General features: G+C 44.3%; 1 protein-coding gene across 2 annotated transcripts in view; it reads left to right on the plus strand.

Moving 5' to 3' along the window:
* Nucleotides 1–19,050, plus strand: part of tspan18.S (tetraspanin 18 S homeolog) — a 53,060-nt gene extending 34,010 nt beyond the window's left edge. For both annotated transcript variants that reach the window (NM_001089117.1, XM_041591244.1), the window contains 7 exon segments: nt 13,116–13,200; nt 14,124–14,318; nt 14,634–14,708; nt 15,830–15,928; nt 16,242–16,421; nt 16,595–16,678; nt 17,200–19,050. In NM_001089117.1, the coding sequence (NP_001082586.1) occupies nt 13,138–13,200; nt 14,124–14,318; nt 14,634–14,708; nt 15,830–15,928; nt 16,242–16,421; nt 16,595–16,678; nt 17,200–17,247 (744 nt within the window). In that variant the 5' untranslated portion in view covers nt 13,116–13,137 and the 3' untranslated portion in view covers nt 17,248–19,050.
* The last annotated feature ends 2,104 nt before the right edge of the window (nt 19,051–21,154 follow it).

Genomic DNA, 21,154 nt, shown 5'->3' on the forward strand with positions numbered 1-21,154 from the left:
ACCCTGGTATCCCCGGGAGCTCTGGTGCCTTTATCTGAGCTTCTACTGTAGAATTCCGTTTGCTCATTTGCAGGAAAGACAGACCATGAAGAAAGTAATGTAAGTTGGTGGAAAATTTTTTTGAGTACATAAGGACAGACAATAGTGATCTTTACTCTTTTTTCTAATCATGCCTACTTCCGATGATGTCACTTCCGGTTTAAAATGACAGCACTTCCTGTTTTACGCCTTTTTTTCTGATAACGCCGACTTCCGATGATGTCACTTCCGGTTTACAATGACAGAACTTCCTGATTCTGGTACTTGCGGGTCGGGTAGCGGGTCCAAGCGGGTAAGAATGCAGTTTCCAGGTCCTGGTTGCGGATTGCAGATTGTGGGTACAAGTTCCAAAAAATGGACACTCACAGGACTCTTATCATGCACTAGGCACCCAAAGAACTGTCCGTACAAGGGAGAATCCACTCATTCATTCTTTGTTTATATTGTCGTGGGTGCAGCTGAACTTGGATTTTGCTGGAGTGGATTTTTCCCACTTAGGCCATGGGCTGAGGGTCCTCCGCAGTGGCGTAACTAGATATTACTGGGCCCCACAGCAAATTATTTTTCAGCCCCCAAAATGTCTAGAGATTGACCTGTTTGACCAATATTTATTGAAATTGTAAATGAATTAGGTCCTCATGGGGCCCCTATACTGCCTGGGCCCCCCTGCAACCGCTGGGTCTGCTTCCTCTGTAGTTACGCCCCTGGTCCTCCGCTGAGACTGTGTGGAGGATCCTAGGCACACCAAATGCCCGCGACTCACCCAGAAAGTCAGTAATCAGCCTTAACATGCCCAATCCACAGGTCCCGTAGGTTTCTAGTTTTCCCACCTGGCGCAACCTATATGGCAGCTTCTACTCCAAGGATCATAGCAGTTACTGGAAACTGTTTGTGGTGGTTTATATACCAGGAGTAACGGCAGGCTTTGGCACAATGCTGATCTTTCATTGCCAGCTGGGCATGGAACAGAAAACTAAATTACATGGTGCAAAAAAAAATAGGCGCCTGCCCTAACCCATTCAGTTCCAGAACAGAAATCTTCCAGTTCCATAGTATGGGCACTGGCCATGAAAATCAGGATTTTGGGTGGGGGGGGGGGAGGAGCTGCAGCAGCTGGATAACAACATTTTGGCAGCTTTTAAAACAGCACTGAGCATGGAATATCCACATTCCACCTTTCCTGCGGGACTGAGGGGGGCTCATTTGGAGTTATTGTTTCCAGAAGAGAATAAACGGGGTGATTGGCATTGTTTGTGTTGGAACGGGTGGATACAAAGCAGGGTCATGGGTGTAACCCTGGGGGTGGGGTATTCTGACAGCACACTGAAACATTTTTTAAAAAGTGGACTTTAAAAAAAAAAAAAAAAAGAAAAGAAAAATCAAATTTTTCCACTAATAACTTTTTTAAATAATCCTTGGAAAATGTTATTGCTGCCAAGCACTCATTCTCTTGCTTACTTCTGCCTGCCCCATTGGCACTGTGCCCACCTATACTGCCTGCACCTAGTTCTGGCCCTGATAGAGTTTATCCCATCGAGTTTAGGGTCAGAATCAGACCTGAAGGTGTCTATGGCAGGAGAATGCAGTTAAGCAAGAACTAAGTGTTGTGCATGTTGTTCCAGACTGAAGGTCAGTGTAGTGCTGGTATTTGTGTAGTTCAACCATAATTAGTGGGATAGGATGGTTTTCAAGGCCAGGGGGCCAAGGTGAATACTGTGCTAATAATTGGGGTTATTATGGGGAAGAGGGCCCTGTTAACCTACTAGTTTTAGTATGGGGCCCTATGATTAATGATGGCTGCTTTTAGTGATGGTGCTGAGTAGAGCCAAAAACTAACACTGAAAGTATATGAATACTTAGGGCAATGGAAGGCATGGAGGGCATTTGCAACCCAGTAGTATTAAGGGGCCCTATGATTAATGATGGCAGCTCCTGGTGATGGAGATAAGTAGCACTGAGCACTAACACTTGTGGTATATGAATGCTTATGGCAATGGAAGACAGGGAGGGTCCTGTTGACTTAGTAATAGTATTGGGTCCTATGATTAATGATGGCAGCTCTTGGTGCTGAGTAGCATTGGGTACTAACACTCATGGTATATGAATGCTTAGGGCAATGGAAGGCATGTTGACTATCTATGAGATTTGAAATGTGATGTTAATAGGAAGTAAAAAAAAAAAGCACTGGGAATCATTCTGGATCTTTACTAAATCTGACCCTATACACATATACATTGCTCTCGGGTATTAGTAGTATTTTGTTAATAAAATACTGGTGAAATTATTGGCCGGGGAAGTTGAAAACGCAATGGAACTTCACTATGCGACTCATGATTTGGCCCTAGATCATGTTGCAGCCGACTCAGGGCAAAGCTTTAGCAGCTGTCTGTCTGCAGAGTCGTGTTTGGCGTGTAATAGCCGTGTATATCCCCAGCATTATGACTTATCAGCTGTAATTTGTGGCTCTTGGTCGATGATCATGCTCATGTTCAGCAGGAACAGCCCTGGGGCAGTTGATGAACAAGACCTTGTCAGAATTAGATCAGATCTACTGTGAACTACAAGTCCCAGCATTCTTAGCTAGCAATAGGTAGAGTTTCAGGGATTATCTAAAGCATATATAACTTGTACAGTAATTTATATGGCCATAACGTGTGAGCACCCAGGTGCCCCAAAAAGTGGGGTGTACTAATATACCTAATAATAATAATATACCTGCTGCTGCACCCGGGCTATTGCAGGGAATGGTTGGAAACAGCAGGGTCCGACTGTCACTTACAGACTGGGTTCTCCCCCGCATACATGGAGGCCAGACAGCCGTATAGACTAGAACATCATTCTGGCAGCAGAAGGAGAGGTTGGAAAAAGTCCCAGATATAAATGTATGTTTCTAACTTCTTGCCTGATTTGCTTGTTTTCATATACTTTCCCCTTCCTCTCCGCTTATTCATTCTGCATTTCTTAAGGCCATGCCTTCCTGCAACGCTGTAAATGATACAGATGCATCGGGTATCCGTGCAGAAAACTAGACTAGATCTCATTGGGTCCTACAATATAATAATTTCAGGGGACCATCCGAAAACCGTAGGGCCTGTCAGTCAGCACCCTAATGTGTCCCTGTATCTGTGGGGCCCCCACCAGTCATTGGTTATAATCAGTGGCGTAACGAGATGTTACTGGGCCCCACAGCAAAATAATTTTAGGGCTCCCAAAATATCCAGTGGTTGCCCTATATTAACAATATATATTAAAATTCCTAATTAATTAGAGCCTTATGGGGCCCCCTATGCCTCTTGGGCCCCCTGCAGCCGCAGGGTCTGCTTCCTCTGTAGTTACGTCCCTGGTTATAATGGGGAACTGAATTTTATACTGTAGGTCTGAGCAGACCGGGCCCAAAGGACAATCCAACCTTTGGTGCAAACAGTGTATGTATTTGTATAGGGCTATAACTTTTATAAAGGCACCCATGCCTAGGGTGGCAGCTTCAATGAGGTCCTGGGGGGCCAGACACCCACTGTGAAACTTGAAGCACTGAGGATGGGCACACGTCTGTTACAAAGGCTCTGAAAAGTTCTGTAACTGCCGGCATTTGGTTCCGTCTCCATTAATGTCCCAGTTCTATGATTGCCCTCTGGGAATTATGGGCCCCAGTCTATCACATGGGTAGAATATGCCGCTGCCAAAACCCTCCTTTTGAAGTTAACAATTCAGAACCATTGTCCCATTACAATGGAACCCCTTACCCAAGTCCGGCCTGTCTCCCCACCCAAATAATGCTCCCGGTACCCACATAAAACATATCACAATAGGCTCTTAGAAAGGGAGAGGTGATGCTATTAGTAGGGGCCCCTTGTTTTGTTATTACTCTTAAACTTAACTAAAATGTGCTGGGCCCCAGAGGACTATAGTACAATTTTACCCAGTAGTAATGCTATTTTACTTGTCCTTTAAAAACAGAATTGAAATATAAATCTCTTTATTATGCTTCTAGACTTTACTCATGGCCGCCCAAGGTTTCCAGGCACAAAAGCTTTTCTTTTGGGTTTGAGTTCCCCCCTTCTTTATACAGCGCCTCTCACATGCCCCATGGAAATTGTCTTCCTTTTAAGCAATTTAACTGCCTTCTTGCACTTCAGGTTTTTTTGTTTGGGCCTGTGTCGCTGCACTGGAATAAAAGTCCTTTCTGCTCAGAAATGAAGACGTCCCATGGAGCCGGCAAGACCGGCCATGGGCAGAAACATTTCTCTTGTATGAAAGACTTCCCCTTGAAATGTCAGGCTTGTGCTAAAGAACAGAGGGCAGCTTTAGCCGACCTCGAATAAACATGGATCTGAAAGAAAAGCAGTCCTTCTGCCCATTTCTATGGCAACAAATAAAAGGCCCGAATTAGAAAAAAAAGAAGGGGGGGATAAAACGCAGCTAAGCCTGTCATAGTCTTCACTGGCGAATAAATTCAGCGCTTCCGAATGACACCGACCACTTGTCATGATTGTTCCCTCACCTCCATGTGCCGCTTTTATATAGTGAAGAGTCGCCTGCACTTCCAGTGTTTCCTGCTCAGTCCCTGCCCCCCCCCCACCGGCCGCACGACTAAGGGCATCAACTCTGAACAGAACCAAGTCCAGTCTGGCATCTCAGTTAGTTTATGGGAGATTTTTTAGTCCAGCCAGTAACCCCTTATAGGTCCAACGTCATCACTCCAAGCTACAGATATATATAGAAACATTGGGGTAACAGTCACCCTGCTATAGTTCCAGGGGTACCTAGGGCACAAATAAGCTTTCACCCCAAATCTCCCCCTAACTGGCCTTCAGGCTGGGCCCCCTTAGCTCATAACAAGGTTACAGATATATAGAAACATTGGGGTAACAGTCACCCTGCTATAGTTCGAGGGGTACCCAGGGAACAAATACACAATCACCCCAAATCTCCCCCTAACTGACCTTCAGGCTGGGCCCAATTAGCTCATAACAAGGTTACAGATATATAAAAACATTGGGGTAACAGTCACCCTGCTATAGTTCCAGGGGTACCCAGGGAACAAATACACAATCACCCCAAATCTCCCCCTAACTGGCCTTCAGGCTGGGCCCCCTTAGCTCATAACAAGGTTAGAGATATATAGAAACATTGGGGTAACAGTCACCCTGCTATAGTTCCAGGGGTACCCAGGGAACAAATACACAATCACCCCAAATCTCCCCCTAACTGACCTTCAGGCTGGGCCCAATTAGCTCATAACAAGGTTACAGATATATAGAAACATTGGGGTAACAGTCACCCTGCTATAGTTCCAGGGGTTCCGATATATAACCAGGACAGCTGAGAACAGAGTTTCCATTAGAAAGTCTTTACTATTTCCTTTCTGGCCAGAGAGCAGCAGTGGTGACTTGCTTTATGGTAGTGGTTCTAAGTTTAGCTGGAGAATCAGAGCAGTTTATAAATACAGTATATTTTCCTTTCAACTGTCAGTAAAACAGCTCCATATTAACATAATGGTACCGACAAGAAAAAATGATCTGACTCATATGTTTAAGGTGACTTGATGTTACTGTGCCACATCACATAGCGGGGAAGGTCTCACCACTCGCCCAATGTTTGAATTAATTGTAGGTCACCCTGGAGCCGGTACACGTAGCCCGACTCATTTGCACCGTAACAAGACCTGGTGCTGCTGGCGTGGGAAGAAGAAGAAGATGTGGTGTAGAATTTAAAGGGCAACCCAGCCCTGAATACTTAGCATGAGAATAAACCCCTGCTGGAGACTCAGTCTGCTTAATCCAGGCTCCGTGTTTAATGGCTCATGGAAAGTATTTTACACTAACAAAGTTATGTGATTAGCATGGGTAATTGACCTCTGTAAATATAATCCACTAATTGGAATATCACTTTACTTAATGGATTGCAGAAAGGCCTGGGACAGGTTAGTAGGAAATATTGAGCCTTATGTAGATTATCTTTTGAAAAGGAGGGTTTGTGTTCCCTTTAATTGCTTCTAACTCCTAGTCAATTCATCTCTGGCCACCAGGGGCACTGTTAGACATTAGCAACAATGTTACAGTTGCAGCAACATGTCTCTTTTCCTTCTGCCCCTCTCTTATCTAACCTCCCTTTGCCTTTTTCTTCTGACTCTTTCCAGCTTTCAAAATGGGGTCACTGACCCCATCTAAAAAAATTAATGCTCTGTAAGGCTAGAAATGCATTGTTATTGCTACTTTGTATTACTCATCTTTCTATTCAGGCCTCTCCTATTCATATTCCAGTCTCTTACTCAAATCAGTGCCTTGGTTGCTAGGGTAATTTGGACCATAGCAACAGATAAATTCCAGGAAGGGAAAGGGCTTTAAGAGCATGATGAGATTTTTAGTTCACTGTTGACTTCCATTGCTTGCCACTGACCCCCCTCCTTGGGAGACTGTTTAGTACATACTGTAAGCAGGAGTGAGATGAGATGCAATGTGAAGATATTTGATACTGTGCTTGAGCTAATCCTGCTGCTGTCACCTTAAGGCTGATCTTTGACTCCCCCCACCCCTAGGGGAGCGTATCATTCTGCTGCCCCATGAGCTCAACTAATCAGCTCAGATGTTGGTGTCCAGTAATCCCATCTCTCCCACCGCCTGCTGTCCAAGGTGATGCCTTGCAGTTGGTCAGTGACATCTGGCGTACACATGGCCGTCCCTGGAGAGTAGCCGCAACTGTCAGTCACTCTGCCCCTGCTGCACTTACAGGTCTCTCCGGGGTCTGACGGCTCCACATCTTATCCAGATAATATTATTGATGGGGAGCGGACTGTGAGGCAGGGGCTGCTTATAGCGGGGAGCCTGTTTGTCTTTGCTCAGAGACACTGGGTTCCCAGCACCTTTTGTCCTTATAGCAGGCCCTGGAGTGATCTGAATGACGCAGGTGGTCACTATCTATCTATTGATCCATCATCTATCTATCTATCTATCTATCTATCTATCTATCTATCCATCCAGTATCTATCTATCTATCTATCTATCTATCTATCTATCTATCTATCTATCTATCTATCTATTTATCTATCTATCTATCTATCTATATATCATCTATCTATCTGTCTGTCTGTCTATCTATTTAACTATCTATTTATCTGTCTGTGTCTATCATCTATCTAGCTTTTGCTCTCACTTTTTCTATCTATCTATCTATCTAACTATCTATCTATCTATCTATCTATCTATCCATCTATCTATCTATCTATCTATCTATCTATCTATCATCTATCTATCCATCTATCATCATCATCATCTATTTATCCGTCTGTCTATCTATATCTCTATCCAAGTGTCTCTTTACTTTCCCACCCCCCTCCCCCTCTGTCCCATTCCTACCCACATTATGTTCTGTTTTTCTCTCACTGTATCAGCCTGGCAGTGGCTGGCACCGCAGGGAGTTGGTATATACGGGGCCACTTGCTGGGAGTACAATATGCGCCATTTGATCTCTGCGAGGGAACAAATAATAATAACGTGAATAAAATCCTTTCAGTTCAACTTCTTTGCATGAGACAAGGTGTAACGGCAGCGGCACTTTCCCACTTGTGTTGCCTTTTATCTCCCACTAATGCCTCTTAAGTGAAAGTGAGTGTAACTGCCACTTTATTTTCACTTTATTTCTCCCAATAAATAGACAGGATAGATATAAAGTAGGGGTGCCCAAAAAGGTATATCTGGATCTACCAGTAGACCTTTAGCTGGTGATCAGTAAATCTCAAGACACTGCCAACAAACAGCTTGTTTAAATCACCCTTCTATTTCATTCTTTTCATTCAGATATTTATTACATTAAGGTTACATAAGAAATAGTTATTTGTTAAATATAGCAGTACACGTTTTCTCAAAAATCAATATTTAATTAATATTTTCCATGGAACAGAATCATATTGGGAAATCATGACTTAAAGTAAACCTCGCATTAGTAAAGTATTGGCACTCCTGATACAGTATAAAGGCATAGCCTCACATGTGCGCTGAAAACCCATCTCTTTGTATTGCTGCCATCTTGTGAATTGCAACGTCAATGACCAATACCAGTGGGGCAGAGGGGGACAGCACTCTTCTTCATCAGCTCAGCCCGAGTAATGAGGGATACTACTGGCAGTTGCACTGTGTAAATGGCAGCCTAACCCATATGGAGCTGATGGGGTCACTGGCCAATAGAATTCTCAGGCCTAGTAGACCAACTTCAAAGCACTTTATTTATTTATTTATTGTTCCTTTAACAAAGTCCTTCTAGCTTGAACCTCTAATTACCAGTTGGTCTGCATTTAGAATAGCAGTGGCGGTGGGGTTCCAACCCCTTGTTCTGCCCGGTCTAATGTTTTGGAGAATATTTCCATAATTGCTGCTATTCGGTGATTGCACAATACCAATTAAGACGCACCGAGAGGCCATCCAACCCACTCCAATAGATTTGTTTTGTGCACTGTATAAATTGCCATAGTAACAAACTCGCCTCTATTTTTATATCCCACAGCAAAATGTACTTTCAGTTAATTCCCCTCTTAGAGGACTCGGGCGCAGAGAGCTCTTCAGGCCGGGCTCGATTGGTAAAAGCTGTATTTTGTACTGGGAAATAGCAGGGCGGGCACTGGGACTAATATGCGGGGCTCAAGGCAATTGAAGAATATAGTTTTTATCTGAAGAACTCTGCAATTTACCAGTAGAATGAGAAACATTCAATCTCATCAGTTCTGCAGCAGGTTTCATTATTCTACTTTATGGTCCATACAGTTGAACCACAACTACCAGATGAATGAGATTTGTACTGCTGATACAGCTGAAGGGCAGCAAATGTGCAGAACTGACCTAAAGTGTCTCCATCTTGCCCTAAATTTCTTCCACTTTCCCCCAATATCTTACTCTACTGTCCATTGTCATATTTCCATACTGACTCCTTCTTACCCTACTCTTGTCCCTCTGTTTCCATTTTGCCCTAATGTTATTATTTTGTCCTAATGTCTCCATCTTGGCCTGCTATCTGCCACATTGCCCTGGTATCTGCCATCTTCTCTACTGTCTCCATTTTACCCTACTGTTGTCATCTTGTCCTCACATTTCCATCATTCCCTAATGTTTTCACTTTTTTCCCTACTTTCTCCATCTTGCCCTGCTGTCTCCAACTTGTCCTACTGTCTCTTTCTTGCCCTGCTGTCTCCATCTTGCACTACTGTCTGTATCTTGGGCCTACTGTCTCCATATTGTTCTAATGTCTCCATCTTGCCCAACTGTCTTTATCATAGCCCTACTGTCTCCATCCTGCCCTGCTGTCTCCAACCTGCCCTACTGTCTCCATCTTCAGCCTACTGTCCATCTTGCCCTACAGTCTCTATCCTGACCTACTGTCTCTATCTTGGGCTTACTGTCTCCATCTTGCCCTACTTTCTCTATCTTGCCCTACTGTCTATATATTGGGCTTACTGTCTCTAGCTTGCCCTACTGTCTCCAGCTTGTCCTACTGTCTCCAGCTTGTCCTACTGTCTCCATCTTGTCCTACTGTCTCCATTTTGTCTTACTGTCTCCATCTTGCCCTACTGTCTCAATCTTGTCCTGCTGTCTCCATCTTGTCCTGCTGTCTCAATCTTGTCCTACTGTCTCCATCTTGCCCTACTTTCTCAATCGTGTCCTACTGTCTCCATCTTGTCCTACTGTCTACATCTTGTCCTACTGTCTCCATTTTGCCCTACTTTCTCAATCTTGTCCTGCTGTCTCCATCTTGCCAGACTGTCTTCAGCGTCGGATTGGCAGGTTGGAGGCCCACCGGGACTTCCACCACAGGTGCCCTCCCCTCCAGGCCCCCCCGTCTCAATCGCATCCCCCCCATCTGGACCCCCGCACATATATCATGGGGTTGAGTACACTGTAAACTGTTTATACAAAATGAATGGGTGAAAAAACATACAGATGATTGACTTTTATGAAATTCTCATTGGTTCCAAGTGTGTGAGGTTCTTCTGTAATCAGATGCCTGTGGCTCAGTAATGTATAAATCAATACTACTCCTTCTATTCCTCCCCCGAGGGCTTTTAACGCTTATGTTACAAATATTTGCTTGTCTGCTGATCCATTAGTGGGGCAATAGGAGGTCTGTCGGTTGCCAAACATGATTTTGCAGATTATTCCTGTAATCAATAGGCCACAAATAATCATTTACATTCACAATACCATTTTCTGTTCTGCTCTGTATCATTAATATCAATCTGCAGAGTTCAGTTATATAATATTGTGTGACTGTCCGCACCATGTATACATTTTTAAAGATGTTTTGGGTGAGCGAAATAGCAGTGGAGATTTCATCTGTTCCGCTAGTTACAGGGGGCTGGCAAATCGGGCAAATCATGCTGGGCCCCCTTAGTTCATAACAAGGTTATAGATATATAGAAACATTGGGGTAACAGTCACCCTACTATAGTTCCAGGGGTACCCAGGGCACAAATAAGCATTCACCCATATCTCCCCCGTCTTTGGTCCTTGGTTGGGGGGGGTTGGTCAATTATCTAGAATGCAGGCGGTTGAGTTGGAAGGTTCCCCATGGAGGAATTTGGGGTGCTGATGGATGAGGCAGATGGGCAGACGAGGCACAGCCAGGAATTCAGACAAACAATATAATAATAACTTTATTTGGAAAGGAAGGAGAATTTATTTTCTGTCGAGCTCTTTAATTTGTGGCAGGAATGAGAAAAGCCCAGACAACCACAAGGCAGACCTTTCCACCCAAACTGCCAGGGGTGGGTTACACTGCGTGGCACAGGATGTCTGGAGTAAAGACACATAGATAAGAATCCTGGGATTTGTAGTTCAATCATATATAGGTCTGGAAATATTCCTGACCCTCTTTAAGGGCAATCCTAAAGGTGACCATACACGAAAAGATCCGCTCGTTTGGCGACATTGCCAAATGAGCCGATCTTTCCCCGATATGCCACTAACAGGCATGGCTATATCGGGGGTAATCTGAACGTTCGGCCCTATGGCCGAACAATCAGATTAAGATGAGAGCACAATGGACTCCGGCGGGATCAGTCGGGCCAAAATCAAACCTGTCCGATCGACCAAATGACCGATCTCCGCCGGATGAAAAATGTCAGGACTCTCCACACACGGTCAGAAAATCGTACGAATCCTCGATACGGATCTTTGCGTCTATGGCCACCTTAATTCATGGAAATGCTTCGGGTGGGGCATCTGCATAGCAGGTAGGGCAGGGGTGTGTCTTTTTAAGGCTGCCCATGGGGGGGGATCTACGGTTACCTATAACAACCAATAAGATACTTCCCTTCAATTAAAGTTGACTGCTGATAGGTCAAGGGATATCCAGGTTCCACTGCAACCCTATTCAGCTGGGTCCTTATGGGCAAAGTGTCAACCTGACCAAGTGGATCGCTGGACAATAATTGGCAAGTTACTGGCCCTGAGCCCATTAATGATTGGCTACCAGTGATTAGTAAATGCCTGATCTTAGATTGTAAGCTCTGTTGCACAGGTAACTTGTGTCTCAAAAAGGCCAGTATTTATGTTGTACAGCACATTGGAATGTGTTGGTGCCTTTTTAATCATTATGGTTCAAAAATGTCCAGATTTACTGATTTTATCAGTTTGAACTAAATGTTTGTAGGCAGTCTGGCTGTAGTCGGTGGGCTAAAGGCTTTTTATTAATGCGGGGCGCCCAATAATTAGACTAAGTACACCCAGACTGGTTGCGACTGCTGCTCTTTAGTACGTTGTTTGGTTAATGGAAGAAGAGATATTTTTTATTGACTTTTGCAATAATTGCATATGTCGGGCAGGCCGCCAGCTAAAGGAGGCAGATGGGAGTCACGGGGAAGCAATGCCTGTACCCCCCAATTAATATAAATAAACCTTAAATTTGGCCTAATGAAAGAAAATATTCTGAGAAAGATCCATGAACAATGCGCTGAGATTAGATCTTCTACTATTGGCAGTCGGGGTCCTAGGTAGGAAATAAAAAAAGCACTTAAATCTGCCCAGTCTGCCAAGAAGCCCCTCTCAGATGAGCTGGTTTCCAAGAAAGTCTGCGAGACTTGAGCTGGGGTTAAGTGGATCTAGAGTGGGAGCACCCGGCTAGGATGACCACTTGCACCTCTAGCAGAACAGGGGCTCAGTTGTAGTGAAGTGCAGAATTCATTACACCGAGCTCATTGGCATTGTGCTACACTATTGGGGGGTCAGGCAGGTTTATGTAAAGTTGAGCAACGGGATTGCAATTATTTTTCTTTGTTTTCTTAAATTATTTATTTGCCATCTTCCTCTGACTCTTTCCAGCTTTTAATAAGCTACAAATATAAGGCTACAAATGTATTGTTATTGCTACTTTTTATTACTCATCTTTCTATTCAGGCCTCTCCTATTCATATCCCAGTCTCTTATTTAAAATTCAAATCAGTGCATGGTTGCTAGGGGAATTTGAACCATAGCAACCAGATGTCAGAAATTGCAAACTGGAGAGCTGCTGAATAAAAAGCTAATAACTCAAAAACCACTAAAAAAATTAAAACCAATTGCAAATTGTCTCAGAATATCCCTCTCTACTTTATACTAAAAGTTAATTTAAAGGAAAACAACCCCATTACACACTATGAAGCTCAGAAGAGCAATTCTCCGGGAAGCCTTATGGATGGGTATATGTCCCCTTTAAGTTTTATTATGATGTGGGTAGTGACATTTGCCTCAACTGTTTAAAATATTGCTCTACAACTTTTTCAGTGTTAAATATATGGGGAGGGGCATCATTTTATAATAAAAGTTACATGTTTTCCTCCAGGTCTTGTAACCCATAGCAACCAATCGGCTGCTTAAATTTGCACACCAGTCCCTTAAATATTATAGGTTATTAAACCTGTTGCATTTGTTAAATTAAATGCCAATCTGGTTGCTAGGGGCTCACACACGCTAGCAACAAGGTAGTGTTTTGATGGCTTAAAAAACGATCCCAGGAATGTAGAATGCGTTATAGACAAGGAAGGCTGACTGCAAATATTAATAGCAGACTTCCCCTTTAATAATGGGCCCCAACCTTTTTTTTCTCTTTTGCAGAAGTGCCGACCATTCCACGAAAATGGAGGGGGACAATCTGAGCTGCATTAAATATCTTATGTTCATCTTCAACTTCTTGATATTTGTAAGTGCCCCCCCCCCGGGAAAGGGCCCGGCGACGCACAGAAAGCGAATAGATAAGGGGAGGGGCCCCACTCGTGAGATTTGCATTTGTCGCTTTCCTGAATGATTCTCTCACTGTATAATGAGAAACAAGAACCATATTATTCCATTGTCCACCCAGCTCTGTTAGAACCAGGATTGGCTGGCAGTGCTGTGGGTGGCAATTTAAAGGGGAACTAAAGCCTTAAAATCAGTATTATCGTATTTTTATTTTATATGCTGAGATGTACCATGGGTGCAGCCACCGTATATCAGTAATGATCCAGGCCTTTAAAGTTGCCCCAAGCAGCTCCCCCTCTTCTTAGGGGTGTCAATGGCCCTGCACATGCTCAGTGGGTTCTGGGCTGCTGGTGGAAGGCTGAATTTAAAGGACCAGTAAGATCAAAACATTTTTAAAAAAATTCGTTAGAATACATCGGAAAAAGTCTTTATTAAGAAATAACTTACCGAAACTCCACGATCAGAAATCCATCGTGCACCGCTCGATTTCTCCTCCCTGCCTTCCTTATAGGAGATAGCCAGGGAGGAGAAATCTAGCAACGCGCGATGGATCATCACCTTTTCTAAAGAGGAGTGCAAGCATAGTTTTGGCAAGTTATTTCTTAATAAAGACCTTTAAAATTTGAAAGTTTAATTTGTCTTGGTTTTTACTAACAAATTTTTTTAAACATTTTTTGATGTTACTGGTCCTTTAAGGGTCATGGGAAATCAAGTAGAAAGTGAGGTTCACTTGCCATAGAAGCTGATGCTCCAGGGCTGGTTATTAAATTGTGATGCAGACTGCACTGGTTTCTGAGTTGCCATGTAATGTGACTCTGAATGAAAAACGATATTGTATTTATACTGTATATTCTGTAATTGACCTTCTTGCTGTTTTCTCCTCAGCTTGGCGGTGCCACTTTGCTTGGACTGGGGGTCTGGGTCCTTGTCGACCCTACTGGTTTCCGGGAAATCATTGCCACCACCCCTCTGCTGTTCATCGGAGCCTATCTGGTCTTGGCCATGGGAGGAATGTTGTTCTTGCTGGGTTTCCTGGGCTGCTGCGGAGCCATCCGTGAGAACAAATGCTTGTTGGTCTTTGTAAGTATCCACCGGCCTGGAACTTTAGTGGGTCACTTACCTCCCATTTCATCTTGTGCTCTTGCAGGTTGGTGGTTCTTCTGCCGGGAAATAGGAACCAAATGCTCCGCTGTATAGTTTCCTCTGTATAATGAGCTGCTGCTTATCTCAGAGCCTAACAAAAGCTGCAGCCTAGGGAAGGGAGGGGGTTGTTTACACAGAGCTCATTATCTCCATTACCCTGGCTACGGGGAAGAGATTTCCATTAATAGCAATTGGGTTTTTAGAGGCATACAGGTATCCCTGATACTTATATGCCTGTTCGGTGTCTTGCAGTTCTTCATGTTCATCCTGATGATATTCCTAGCGGAGCTGTCAGCTGCCATCCTGGCGTTCCTATTCCGTGAGAATGTAAGTGGGATTTACGCTTCCTCTTATCTGACGTATTTGTGCCATAATAATATCCATTTGCCTTATCTGTTATTCCCAACAGCTCTAGGTATCTCCAGTCTCCTTCAGTGGGAAACATCTCTGGTTATAACTAACATTTGCCCTCCATGTGATTCCCTTATACATGTATGGGATCCGTTATCCATAAACCTGAATAACGGATCCCAACAGCTCTGGTTTTCTTCAGTCTTCTTCAGTGGGAAACATCTCTGGTTATAAGTAATGTCTGCCGTCCGTATATTCCCCTTATACAGGTATGGGATCCGTTATCCGGAAACCTGGATAACGGATCCCAACAGCTCTGAAAACTCCAGTTTCCTTCAGTGGGAAACATCTCTGCTTATAAGTAACATCTTCCCTCCATGTATTCCCCTTATACAAGTATGGGATCCGTTATACGGAAACCCGTCATTCAGAAAGTTCCAGAAAGGCCATCTCCCATAGACTCTAATTTAATCAAATAATTCAGATTTTTACAATTGATTTTCTGTAATAATTAAATCTTGTCCTTGATCTATAATTCATCCTTATTAGAGGCAAATCAGTCCTATTGGGTTAATTTAATGCTTAAATTAATTTTAAGTAGACTTACGGTATGTCGATCCAAATTACAGAAAGATCCCTTATCCGGAAAACCCCAGGTGCCAGAGCATTTTGGATAACTGGTCCCATATTTGTATATTCAGCACAGCCTGAGGAGGTAGCCAATGGGTAAATCAGCTTTTGTCACCATCTAGTGGTCAGAAGTCAGTGGTGCAGGCTATATGACAGCTGCCACTTTGTTCTTCTCCAGTCTCCTTCAATGGGAAACATCTCTGGTTATAAGTAACGTCTGTCCTCCGTGTACTCCCCTTATACATGTATGGGATCCATTATCCGGAAACCTGGATAACGGATCCCAGCAGCTCTGGTTTTCTCGAGTCTTCTTCAGTGGGAAACATCTCTGGTTATATGTAACGTCTGCCGTCCATGTATTCCCCTTATACAGGTATGGGATCCATTATCCGGAAAGCTGGATAACGGATCCCAACAGCTTTGGTTTTCTCCAGTCTTTTGTCCTGACTTTGCACTCTCTCTCCCAGCTGTCTAAAGACTTCTTTGCAAGGGAGGTGAAGAGGCATTATCATGGCGACAACAGCACTGAGGTCTTCTCCTCCACATGGAACTCCATCATGATTACTGTAAGTATGGCAGCTCCCATATATATATATATATATATATATATATATATATATATATATATATATATATATATATAAATAAATTCTAGGCCCATTGGTCATTGTTCCATTAAGAATCACCCCAAAGGGCTGATTGAACTCCAGAAAGGGGTTAATATTAGCATTAATATTTAAGGGCCATGAAAGGGCTTTTTGGAGCAATAGCTCCCTCTAGTGGCCAGAGTTCTATTCCCTTTCCAACAGAGGTAATAAAAGGTGCAAAAATTGCCCCGGTGCAATTAAACACAGCAACCATTCTATTGGTCCCTTGCAGTTCGGATGCTGCGGTGTAAATGGACCGGATGACTTCAACGACGCCCTTCGCTTTAGGGCCTTGCACCCATACGACGCCGTGCCGGAGGCTTGCTGCCGGAGGGAGGTCCAGTCCAAAGCTGGGAAAGTCATCAGCAGGAGGGATTGCCTGCTGGACAGAGAGGACTATCAGAACCGACAGGTATCACGGTTATTATTAGCACCAATCACATTCTAATCTGCCATAGTAAGAGATGGACTACAAGTTTTACTTTATTTCTGTTATTCTGTTGCTGAACTGGAACTCTCAGTGTTCCCCTGCCAGTTAATGGGAGCCATAACTAACATATATTCCCTTGTATTGCCTTTATTCAGGGCTGCTACTCAGTGATACTGAACTCCGTGGAGCCGTACGTGTATCTCGCAGGGGCCCTGGCAATTGGGGTATTAGCCATAGAGGTAAGAACTCCACCAAAAAAAATCCAATGACGTAACAATGGGGCTCGTTTATCATCACTGGGCACCATAGCAGCCAATCAGTGATTGGCTTTTTAAAGCCAGCTGCAAGTACGAATGCAACGGTTTGATTGGTTGCCAGGGGGTACTGCAAATTAGCCCCGTGTTCTCATAACCCAATCACTTATTAGACCTGATGGGTTAACTGCAGTAAGGCACGGGACAGCAGAATGATGATTGGTTGCTATGGGTAACTAGTAGGGTTGCCACCTGGCCGGTAAAAATTATGGTTTATCCCAATGTTATTAATAGGGAAAAAACATAAATATATAGGAAGGCCGGTATTTTTTTTTTCCAGAAAAGGTGGCAACCCTGGTAACTAGTCAAGATTAAATTTAAAGATCCAGCTATCAATATTATCAAGCTGTCGATTAATAATTACAATGTGTCCAGTTGGAAGATGAGTCGCCCCCTGTAGGCCAGTCCTTGACTCACGATTGACTCATTTCGCCTCTGTCCCGCAGCTCCTGTCGATGGTGTTTGCCATGTGCCTGTTCCGAGGGATTCAGTAAAAGCAAAGACTGCAGAGAGAAGAGTTGGTGCCAAACTTTCTGGGTCTTCACATCCCCCCCCACCCGCCTCCCATCTCCCATAAGGAGAAACAGGAACTTAAAATAAAAGACAATCCTTTTCCCTGCCTGGAATGTTCTGCAGCACAACGTCGGGGTTTATTCTTTGCTTGTTGTGCTATTTGCTCACCGTCTGCAGCCTCAAAACAACTACTTATAATCATATTTTATCTCTTGAATTTATGATGGAAAAGGGCCCCACCTAGTGACAGGAACAAGCCCTTCACAATAACCAACAAGGGACTGGTGATCAACTGAACAAAACAGAGGATTCAAGGGTCCTGCTCTCAAGAGCTTGCAATCTAATGGCATTTCGAACAGTTTATTCCTGCCACAGGGGGGAGAAGTGACAGTCTTTTATCTAATGCTCTTGACATATTGTTGGATTTTGTTGCAATTGTCAATGTGAAATGCTTGTTAGGGGGGTTCCTATGGTGCCCAATTTTGTTCCTCAAATCTGACAGTTGCATTAAATAGGGAAGGGGGAAAGAGCGTGTTGCTGGCGCAATAGCGGGAGAAAATAATTTCCTTTAGCCCAAAGGGCTGCAGAGATGCATCCTGGGAAGGTGCACTTACCCACACGACTACTGATTTACTTAAAATTTTGCATCCCGGGACTGCAATTAGGTTGTCATTGCGCTCATGATAAAGTATCCCTCTACAGAACTGCGAGTTGGAATCGGGTGCCACTTTAGAGGGGGAAAAGGGGCATCCAAGGAGGAGTTTAAAAACAAAGGGGTGCCCATTGGACGTCCCTAATATATGAATCTGGTTTCCAGCAGCGACAATTTCTTTTGCACGTGTGAACAAGACGCTTATGCAGGTCTCGTCCGAGTTAATGCCATAGGCCGGTGCCCGAGTGGGAGGGGCTTGCACTATTTTGCACATTGCGTCTCACCAGTGGGCGCATTACGAGGGATGTCCTCTGTGCCTTAAATCCGAGAGGCAGATGGAGCCGGGCCAGCATCCAATGAGGGCAATCCCAGCACTGCGCACAGTCGGCCCACTAAGGTTTCAGTGAATGTTCCAAAGGCAAGGGGACCATGGTGACACCATTACCTACATTTTATCGCCAATTCTATTTCTTCTGCAACGAGAAAATGGACTAAAGGATGGATTTACCTATTTTACAACCCAAACGAAAAATGGGATTTAGAAAAGCGAAATGCTTTTGCTTCTGGATCCATAGAAATCCCATTATAGGCTTGACTCCATAGGCCAGTAGCCTGATTGCTTCCCGGTTACCTTCCGGGCTCCCCACTGGGTTGCTCTGCTCCTTGAAGCAGAGGGTTTGTTACTATGTGGGCTTCATTTGCCCTTTAATTCAGTATGATTCCCTTCAGCCTCACATGGAGTCAGCCACCGAACCACTTAATTTTGCAAATCAATGTGTATTCATTGGGTCCAACCCTAGTGCCGGCCACCCCCCACCCCCCATAATGGGTTGGTCTGCCCCCTTCCTCATTGCAAAGCTGGGCCTTAATAAGCAGAGCTCCTCCCATGCCACTGGCACACTATTGGAAGGGCGGGGCTTAACTGTTCAGAACATTTTGTAACTGTAAATCCTTGTTTCTATCCTCATTCTGCTGACGTACTGTGATATTTTGCTACTGTCTGATGTTCTTTTTCTATGAGCCGACATCTGTTTTATAAACGACTGGAGAGGCGGGTGGCCTGACCGCCAAGCGCCTCTTATTTCTGTAAAAAAAAATCTGAAAATATCAATAAAAATAGTGAGAAGGCGAATGATTTTTTAAAATGTTCTTCTTTTATAAATCCTGTGGGGGGGGGGAGGGTTAAAAATATTGCATAAAACTAGGGATGCACTGAATCCAGGATTCGGTTCGGGATTCGGCCTTTTTCAGCTGGATTCGGCCGAATCCTTCTGCCCGGCCGAACCGAATCCAAATTCCAGTTTTTTAAGAGATGCAGCCAGGGGCAGAACTACCCAGGCCTCACCCCCTTTGGGGCCCTCCTGGGAGAGGTCCCGGCTGCTCAGCCTGCATTCATAGCTCCATTAATGGCTGCAGATGTAATTATTACCCTCCAACCTTGTAAACAGCTGAAATGGCTCTTTTATGCAATTTTGCATTTTTTTTGCGTGCGTCTGTTCTTAGTATTAGCAGTTTAACACTGCCAATATCACAAATGTATAGCAGAAGACCCCCTACTGTTCTGTCTGGATGGTGGCCAGAAAGAATCTTAAATTACTGATGCAGGAAGTGTCTCCTTCTGCTTCTCTGCTCGATACTACCCCTTAGGGCAGGGGCACACGGGCAGATTTAGTCGCCTGTAGACCAATTGACTCTTCTTCAGGCGACAATCGCCTGCGCCAATGCACTCGTGGCACTTCGAAAGTCGCCTGAAGTTTCCTCGTGAGGCAACTTTGGAAATCGACAGGGCTGTTCCTGCCATTAGGCAAGATGAGCACCTTGCCTCAGGCGGCAGTGAACAGCCAGTTACAAGGGGCGGCAAAAAGCCACCTCCTGTAACTTTAAGAGCCGAATTTCCGTTTTTTAAACCGGAAATTCGGCTCTGCTAGTGCAGAAAGCGCAGTACGCGCTCGTTGCACTAGCGATACCGCCCCTTTTGCTCCGACACTAAACTTATAAGTGCGAAGCGGGAGAGGGGGCAGCGTCGGGGTTGCTGCCTCAGGCGGCAGCAGCCCACGGATCGGACCTAGAAATCAAAGCGACGCAAGTGCCATTTCTCTGGCGTTTTCTCATTATAACAGGGGGAATGCAGTTTGGGGAGATTGTCGTCCCACAGAAGAGGCGATTGGTCGCTGGCGACTAAATCTCACCGAATCTGCCCGTGTGCCCCTGCCCTTAAAGGGACCCCACCACCATGGATTTGAAGTTATGAATTCTGGAACTTGAAGTCACTCTTCACTATCCTCTTTTCATAGTAGGCGGTGCATAGTTTTCTCTGGAAAGCAGAGGAACAAGAAGACCCAGAATCTATCACTTTAATATTCAAAAAGGTGATGTCTCTGCTGACAAAGAGGTGGGGCTATGGCCCCTTCAAATCAGTATGCTCCTAATCAGAGGTATCAACTATCTCTGTGAAAATAATATAGGTCAGAAAAGGATGTGTGTTATAAACAGGGATATATTTCCCCTTTAATCTCAATGCAATGGAACAAAGCAGAGGATGCTTCCTGCATCAGTAAGATGAACTTCTAGACTTCCCTGCACCAGGTCTGGACTGAGAATTAAAATAGGCCCTGGTATTTCAGGTACATAGACTCCCAAGCAGCCCCCACCAGCCCACTAAATAGTGACTTTCTATGGCACCTTATCATAGCCCCTCTGGCATTTGCCAGAACCCACAGATTGCCAGTCCGGGCCTGCCCCCCACCCATTGTTTATACAGAATAGTATGTGAAGCTCCAGTTACACAGTCGTGATAATGGCAGTGTAAAACTGCTAATGTCAAAGAATATTATACATTGCAGAGGTGCTCAGAGGAGCAGTGTGAGTAACTTTACACAAAGTGGTGACTGTAGGTACACTTATGAGTGGAGCTTGGGGAGAAGTCACATATGGAGCCAACACAGATGTACTGAAGTCCTGGGAAACCATGGGATTTATTTTCTTTTGCCTCATAAATGAGTGGAGCGGCTCCCACACTGTGTTCTCCTGCCCGGCCTGTGTGCAACGAGGCAAATAGAACTTTCTTATAGGAACCCGCTCCGGTATTGTCTGGGCAGGAAATAAAACATAGAACTGAATCTGCAGTGCGGAGAGAATAGGAAGTTCTACTGTCTACTCCAAGACTCCAATACAGCAGTATGGCAACACCCACTCACCTTAAAGGGTCTCTATTAGCTTTCACCTTTTCTGTATAT

This window comes from Xenopus laevis, chromosome 4S (genome assembly GCF_017654675.1).
Source record: "Xenopus laevis strain J_2021 chromosome 4S, Xenopus_laevis_v10.1, whole genome shotgun sequence".
In the NCBI taxonomy this organism is placed as follows: Eukaryota; Metazoa; Chordata; class Amphibia; order Anura; family Pipidae; genus Xenopus; species Xenopus laevis.